Below are 8508 nucleotides of genomic sequence, written 5' to 3'. Positions count from 1 at the left end.
CAACCCACAAGGAGGAAAAGACTGACTGGGACGTACCGAAAAGCCTCCACTACACCCCGGCAAGCAGTGTAGTGGGAGAGAGCAGCCCAGTCGCCGGCAAAATATAAAGCACCGGTGCTGCCAGTATATACAGAAAAGGCAGATCCCATTAGACATGTTGGGAAATTCGAGGACCAGATGGAACTGCTCAGGGTAAGTGATGATTATCGGTGTAGAGTTTTCTCAACCACATTGTTGAATACTGCCCACGAATGGTATTGGAAGTTTAGGTTGAACTCCATTACCTCATGGGAAGCATTCAAGAAGTAGTTTTGTAAACAATTCAGTGTTGCTCGGATTCCACTAGTCTATGCCAACCACTTGGCTGATATCAAACAAGGGAAGGATGAATCTATAAAGAATTATATACAAAGATTCATGAGAGAAGCCAATAGAGCAACTGTTGTCGGAGACGAGGGGAAGATGGTTGCCATATCCTCCGGAATCACTTATCGGAGCCCTTTGTGGGATAGTATACATAAAAATCCAATTTCAACACTTCAACAATCTCTTGATCGAGCAGACAAGTATATGAAATTGGATGATACAATTGAGAAAGAAGAGAATGGCATAAACAATCCGAGAGGATCAGCTGGCCCTCCAAAGAATAGTGGAAACGATCAAAATGGTGGAAAGAAACGTGGGAATAACGGGTCTGACCACCATGAAGAAAAGAAGGCTAATTCGACTTCAAAGGAAAGGCCAACCAAGTATGAGCCTCAGTTCATTAATTACACCACTCTCTCGGCCAGCCGGGCGGAAATATATCTTACTAGTCATGAATAGGTTCCCTACAAGAAACCTCCACCCATCATGAAAGAGATGAGTAAGAGAGACATGAAGGAGTTTTGTCGTTTCCATGGAGATCATGGTCACGACACGAATGAATGCAATCACCTCAAAGACGAGATAGAGTTTCTTCACTGGTGGGGCCAGTTGAAAAAGTACAGGGCAGAGACACCCCAAGGAGATGGAGGCAGCACCAATCCTTGGTTCAAACGACAAAGATCTCCACCCTTGCAACCCGGGCCTGTGGACTTTACCTTAGACACTATATGTGGAGGTCCACACTTGGCTGAGGATAGCAACAAAGCAAGGGAGAGGTATGCCTAGACACTTCGACATGAGCGGGAGTGCTAGGATTAGATTTGGTGAACGGAGCCTGATCAGGAACCACTGGAATGGCGAGCATCTGATGATATATTATCACTAAAATACCGCTTTCAGAGTGGTAGCTTAATTTCAAGTTGTTTAACTTGTTATTTGAGTTTGGTTTATGAGCTGGTTATTTGCTAACCAGTTATTTATTTATTTTTGAACAATTTTTGTTGTTTAAGACTCGTTATTAGACACGTTTTGTCCTTTTTTTTTTACGAGTAATAAAAGAGATTACGCGCAGCGTGGTCGATTCTTGCTACAAATGTGCATGTGTGTTAATTATCCGAATAGTGTTCAACTGGTCGGTACGTTCAAGTAGTGTTCAACTACTCGAATATTTTCAATATATTGTATGTATTTCACGAGAAATTAACTACTCGAACAGATTCAGTCAAGTAGCAAGTGACCAAGGATCTTTCAACCCTTGATCACTTGGGAGGCACATGGGGTATAATGGTATATAATTTAACACAGGAAATAAGAGCACGAGTTAAGAGATATGTTTTTAGGCTGACTTGTAAATTTTTGAAATAAAGAAAGGCCATTAAGCTAACTTGTTTGACAAACCTTAAGTAACTTGGAATTTAAAAAAAAAAAATCAAGTTAGAAGAATATATTCGTGTGACAATAAACATTATGCTCATAAAATGTTAGAGCAATAAGAGTGTGAGAAAGTATACTTAGTAGGGACTTATGAAATATCTAGAATTTCTAAGTTAGAAAACTAAGCACTCATGCGAAAATATAAGGCATACATCAGAGTGATTTTAATATTCACAAAATACTTATAATGTTTTAAGTCTAAAAAGACTTAGAATGTTTCAAGTTAGCAAAGAAAAGTAAAGTATAAATGCCAACAGCTCGGCTGTACGAGAAAAATATCTAAGCTGCTAAGCAACAATTGTCTTCACAAGAAAAAAGAATAAACTACTGGCCAGGTACAAAGTTTAGCTGATGAGGTGCAAAGTTTTCCTGGTCGGGAGAGCAGATACAACTTCCCTGGTCGGCTGAGCATATATCACTGGTCGAGTAGGAAACTCTGTTGTTGAGCATAACTAATAGCGATGAGTCCCTAGAGTGAACCAAACAAACATGAACAAATGAATGCAAAGTAAAAATATTTACTACACAGTGAAGAAATTTCTTTGAGAAGAGAAATCAATTTTCCCCAAGATTGATTGAGAGAAATCAATCTCTCAAAATACTTTTGAGAGATTCGAATAAGGTGTTTTAATGGTGTTCAGTGGGATAAGTTTTAGGCATATGCTTAAGTAGCTATGCCATATGCCCGAGCGGTTGTGCCGCATTTCTGAGGCTGCATGTCCTGATGACTCGATAGACACGTCGATGAGCTGCTGGCGCGTGCGCATCCGAGGAGCTCCATGTCCGAGCGGCTACATGCATCCGAGAAACTGCGTGTGTTTGAGCAGCTCAGTGCGCGTCCGAGTGGGTAGGTGTGCATCCGAGGAGACAGGCACGCCGAGAGGAGCTTGGCACATTCGAGGCTACAAGTCTGAGAGGCTGGGGTGCGTCTGAGGAGCAGCATGTCCGAATAGGCACGGCTGTCTGAGCGACTGGGGTAGTGTCCGAGCGGATGGGGTGCCTCCGAGGAGTAGCATGTCCGAATAGGCATGGGTGTCCAATCATTTGGGCGCTGGTCCGAGTAGATGGCGTGCGTCCGAGTTGTTCTTGTGGTTTCTGAATGGATGGAAGAGTGTCAGATCGGCTAGGCTTTGGTCTGAGCGGATGGCGTGGTTCGAGCAGATGGTGTGGTGCCCGAGCAGATGCATGGTGCCAGAGTGATGGTGCCCTGGTGTCCGAGTGATGGTGCCTTGGTGTCCGAGTGATGGTGCCATTACATCCAAGCTGACGGTGGCATACCCGAGCGGCTTGGGAGGCATGTGTTATGCTGCCCATGGTGATTCTCAAAGAAGATGATCGATCGGCCATATACATGCTTTCCACAAATCTTAGGGCATGGGACACAAACATGTTTTTCTTACTCATGGGGTACTACAACAAGAACAAAAAATGGGATTAGAAGAATTCAAAAGAAAAGTTCAATCGTAGGTTTACTACAAAAGTGAAAGTTACTGACCGGATGGAAGCTTTTGGATGACCTCAAAAATATTTTGCTAGAGAAAAAGTTTATCATACGAGTAAATCATATAATAAACATGGGGGGAAAATGTTATCCCCAAAATTTCAGTTCGATGAAGTGGCAATCAGAAGTGACAAGTGACAATGCATGGTCAGTAAATGGCACATTAATAGTCAATACATGTATTAGCTCTTCGGAGTTGTGATATTACTGGTCATGAAAATTATTTATCTGGTTTAGAAGTGATTTGACTGACCAGGTAGAATTTTTGTCTGACCGGTAAAGATTTTTGACTGACCAGTAAAATATTCTGGGCGATCAGTAAAATGTACTGGTCGACCAATCATTTGTTATGCTAGACCAGAGATGTGTCATGCTAGACCAGAGGTGTGCTAGAGGACTGCTTTGCCTATACCAACCAGAGGTGTGCTAGAGGTATGCTTTGCCTATTTCGACGAGAGGTGCTTGCCTATGTCGACCGGTGAGTTGTCTTGGCCGATCAGTCACTTCGGGGATGGATTTGGTTGGTCCACGGATCAGAATCTCAAAAGTTACCGTCTAGTGACTCTTCAGAAAAGCCTCAGTAACAGCTTCAACCCGAATCATTCTCAACTGTCGCGGAAATCTCTCAGATATCCCAGAATAATAGCTATATTATTGTAATTTAAATTCATTTATATTTTATTGGGGCATTTTCTGAGAGAGTTTAGAGAGAGAAACTCTGTATTTTTCTACTTACACTTAAGAAACTCAGTTGACTCAAGTTCATCTGATCTTAAGTGTATGATATATATATCACAACTCCAAGTGGATTAGGCTATTACCAATAAATTGGGGCTGAACCACTATAAAATTATAAGTGTCGTATTTTCTATTCAAGGCTTATTGTCATTTTGACGTCTACTCGTTGTTGGCCAAAATCATGATCAACACATTGGCTTTTGGCTTCCATGGTCAACACTCTGTCCTTGTCCGTTCCCATCAGATTGGAAGTCTCAGCCACCACGATAATTAAAGCTCTATTGCACGAAATTGGGCCTTTTTTCTTGATCTAACTTATGTTCCTTCTTCGACCATAGTGGGGCTTCCTCCTCCCTCCATCTCAGATGTGGTATTCAAACGGTGATGGGGATGGGTTGCGGTGGGGCTTCCTCTTTTTCAGATCTAGGTCATGGTGGGGCTTAGAACAGAGGTCAAGGTCACGGTGTCGCGAGGCTTTGAACTGGGGAGGAAAGCTCTTCGCGGAGTTAGATTGGCGAACGACTAGATTAGCAAGGTTGGGTCTGCGATTCCATCCTCGTTAGATTTGGAGGCCAGACACGAGAGCTTCCATGCCTAACTAGAACCGCCTTTGACGACCTAAATGAAGAAGAACATGAAGACGATTAAGATCTCTTGCCTCTAGCGAGATCTACTTTGCTCCATGCAAATCGTCAGTAATGTTGTGAGAAAGAAAGAGGAGAGAGAGAGAGAGAGAGATGAACACGAGAGGGAGAGAAAGAGAAGGAAAGAGAGAGAGATGAAGATATGTGAAAATTATTGCGAGAAATAAAGAGGGGGGAGAGAGAGAGAGATGAACACGAGAGAAAGAACATATAATATTTTTATTTGATTTAATTTTTAACCTTTTTATTTTGTTTTTCGAAAATTATTTTTTAAATTGTTTTTATTTGTTATGATTAACAAAACACATTATGATTTAGAAAATTCAATTAAAATTAAAATTTGAAGGTATTTTGGTCATATTTAAAAAAAATTATCATTATCTGGTCGAGGGTACTCTTTTATTCTATTTTGCGAAACGCATGGTCCAAATTGTCATTTAGCAAAACAGAGGGTCCATTATGTAACTTTTGCACAACACAATGTCCAAAAGTATTTATCCTTACTTTTAAATATTTTTATTTTGAGTAATATATAATAAAAAAAAGTATATATATTTAGATAAAAAATGCATTTAGTCCAAAGTTTTTTCAAAGAACTCCATTTAGAAAAGCTAAAAACTCGGCTATACCATCTTTACATTTTAGTTATAACTTCTCCATAAATTTTTAAATCCGTTCATAATTACCATACACTTTAGTTGCAGAACATTTTCTGCAGAGGCCTAAGTACTTTAGCTTTTAAATTTTAAAAAACTTTTCCTTAATAAGTTAACATTTGTGGCTTCCTTGCAAAATGCTTTTGAAAAAACAAAAGGAAAAAGTAGTATCACATTATATGAGATATTCTGAGGAAGTGGAAAACGCCTCTTGCACGTGGTGGAGATAACTAGAAACCACTGCACAAATACAATTCTAGTGGTATACTTTTGCTGAGTTTCAAAGAAAATATAGACCGTATCTTATAATATAATAAAAAAATATTAAGAAAGGTCAATAGTCATAATAACTAAAAATTTAAATAAAAAAGTAGCGAATAAATCAAATATATAATGTAAAGAAAAAGAGGTGCAGCTTCATTGCTTGTTAGGCAATCGTAAAATCTACCTAGAAGATCATGTAGATTCTTTGTTGAGATCTGTCAGATCTTGCTTTCCCGATTGTCAAAAATCGTATCTTCCCCAACTTATCTCTTTTCATTTAAAAGTCTCACAACCATTCGGTTGTTTTCATCTCTCCATAACCGAACTTGTCAATTTCTTCTTCTTCTTCATAGAATCATGGCTCAATTTCATGTGCTTGCGGTTGATGACAGCATCATTGACAGAAAGTTAATTGAGACCCTTCTCAAGACTTCTTCCTATCAAGGTAATAAATTAAGTTACATCATCATGAGTTTTTGGATTACACTTTTGAAAATTGAATCTTCGTAATTTGCTTGGATTGGATTATGAATTCTAATAATCTTTTTATATTTCAAACAGTTACAGCAGTTGATTCAGGAAATAAGGCCTTAGAGTTTCTGGGTTTATGTGACAGTGAAGATGATAGTTCAGTTGTTATTCCAAGTTTGATCATTACAGATTACTCTATGCCTGGAATGACTGGCTATGATCTCCTCAGAAAGATCAAGGTGAAAAGTTGGTGTTAAATTTTTTTTCTTTGTAGCAAATTTGTGTTAGAATTTTTCATCAATAGTTTCAGAAACTGACTTGATTGATATGTATGATCTGCAGAAGTCTAAAAATCTCAAAGATGTACCAGTTGTTATTATGTCTTCAGAGAATGTTCCATCAAGAATCAACAGGTAACAAATCTCAAACAGATTAATTATGGCCTATTTTCTAGCTTGAAAATTTTGAAATGATTTTCTTTTACTGATATATGATAGTGATGAATGGGCGTTGTTGATCAGATGCTTGGAGGAAGGGGCGGAAGAATTCTTTTTGAAGCCAGTGCAGTTGTCAGATGTGAATAAGCTTAAGCCTCATGTGTTAAAGGGTTGCAGTACAAAGAATCATGAAGAAGAAGAGCCCAAAATCTTCAAAAGAAAAACCATCAGTAGCATGAGAAAAAACCTTTCACCCAGTAAAGCAACAAAAATATGCAAGGTTTTGGAAGTGATCTAAGAATGAGACACTCTTATGTGTTTTCCAATTGGGATATAGTTATATATTTATTATATATACCCCCAAGCTCTTTCCAAGCGGGAGAAGCAGCACCTTCACTCGAAAAGAGCTATGCTGCTACAAAGAAGATGACGTTGTCGACCTTAACAAAGTCTTATATATGTTCAACAAAAGCTTGAGCTGAATCTGTGGAGCCTGGGATGTAGCAGGTGGCATTAATTAGTACTTGAAATCATTGAGTTTTCAAGAAAATTTGATAAATTGACACGTTGCTGCCTAATATGATTATTTGCCGCCGGTAAAGGCCAAAGCCAAAGAATTCAAGAGTTTCAATGTTCAACACATAATTTGTTGAACTTATTTCGAGATCTACTAGGGAGAAATTATACGAGGACATGACCTGTTTCAAGCTAGCTTTATTTCTAGCCAGCGTTGTGTAAGGCCTATTTCAAGATAAATTCATTAGAACAATGCCTCTGGACTTACACTCACATATATTAATGTGTGTGTTTTTTATCATTTAATTGTCATATTATTCCAATTAATTTTTTATTTTTATTTTCTGTTTATTGTTTGTATCAAGTACTTTTCATATTCTTGGGTTCTGAAACAAGATTAGGTTTGCCAATTGCTATTTGTTACAAGGGGAAAGTGGGTTTAGATCCTTTTGCCTAAGGAATGCAATACCACAATGATTCCGAGTTTCAACGAAATCATTTTCTTTTTCATTTTCCTTTTTGCTAGTGCCTTTTTCCGGCTTTTGAAAATTGCAAATGGAAAAAAATAGGCTCGATAAAATTTCATGATTTTTTTTCTTATCTACTTGTGGAAGTAATTAATACTATTAAAATGTTGCCAAATTGAATTATTAAAATATTAATTGCTAATTATTCATTGGTTTAATATTATTCGATCTTTCCATTGCTCTTCATGCCAAGTGAGACCATATAATTTCAGAATATCATCGTCCCTTCGTACATTCTTGCCATGGATTCAGGTAATGCGTGCGCACTTAATCATATTCAAAGAGTTTGCATTACAATTAAAAAGAAGGTTTCTACTTCAGTTTTTATGCTAGATTTACTTTGTTTTTTGCTTAAATTCGCAATCGCAGTAATTCTGGGCGAAGTAAAATGTAGATAAAAACCGAAGTGAAATATAGATTTTCTACTCCGGTTATTATGTAAAAACTAAAGTGGAAAGTGGAGAATCTACTTCGGTTTTTACATAATAACCGAAGTAGAAAGTTGTGTACACTTCCTTGTTGGATACATTCTACTTCGATTTTTACATAATCACTAAAGTAGAATGCTCCTCCCTATTTTTTTTGGAATAATTATTTTTGGTTATTTTAAAATTACCCAATTTTTAATTTATATATATATTTTGCATTAATTTTTTTAAATGATCTAATTATATGAATTTATAGTTATATAGATTTTTGCAATTTGAATTAGTTATGATTTTTTTTGAATGAAAATATGCTAACTTTCATTAATTAGAAATGTCATACATAAGCATAAATACAAGTACTTAAGTAAGATAGCTAGGCTTAACATTAATATATTCACATAAAACAAAACTTAGAACTAAACGAACTCATAAACAAAATAGGCTTACTAATAAATGTATATCATCAATCGACCTCACTATTCGTGTTGGATTGGTAAGAGGTCTGCAATCTCACAATATTCCTTCT

The 8508-nt window shown here is 37.4% G+C and overlaps 1 protein-coding gene across 2 annotated transcripts; it reads left to right on the top strand.

Moving 5' to 3' along the window:
* The first annotated feature begins 5659 nt into the window (after positions 1–5659).
* Positions 5660–7378, top strand: LOC133798666 (two-component response regulator ORR9-like). Of its 2 annotated transcripts, XM_062237101.1 has the most exons (5): positions 5660–5852; positions 5957–6048; positions 6165–6313; positions 6417–6487; positions 6596–7378. In XM_062237101.1, exons 2-5 carry the CDS (start codon positions 5961–5963, stop codon positions 6807–6809), a joined length of 522 nt encoding a protein of 173 aa, XP_062093085.1. In that variant the 5' UTR covers positions 5660–5852; positions 5957–5960; the 3' UTR covers positions 6810–7378. The 2 variants fall into 2 exon arrangements, with proteins under 2 accessions (XP_062093085.1, XP_062093084.1); XM_062237100.1 differs by having other exon boundaries at positions 5664–6048.
* The last annotated feature ends 1130 nt before the right edge of the window (positions 7379–8508 follow it).

This window comes from Humulus lupulus, chromosome 8 (assembly GCF_963169125.1).
Source record: "Humulus lupulus chromosome 8, drHumLupu1.1, whole genome shotgun sequence".
In the NCBI taxonomy this organism is placed as follows: Eukaryota; Viridiplantae; Streptophyta; class Magnoliopsida; order Rosales; family Cannabaceae; genus Humulus; species Humulus lupulus.
Note: the sequence above shows the minus strand (reverse complement) of the source record. Positions and strands in the feature narration are given on the sequence as shown.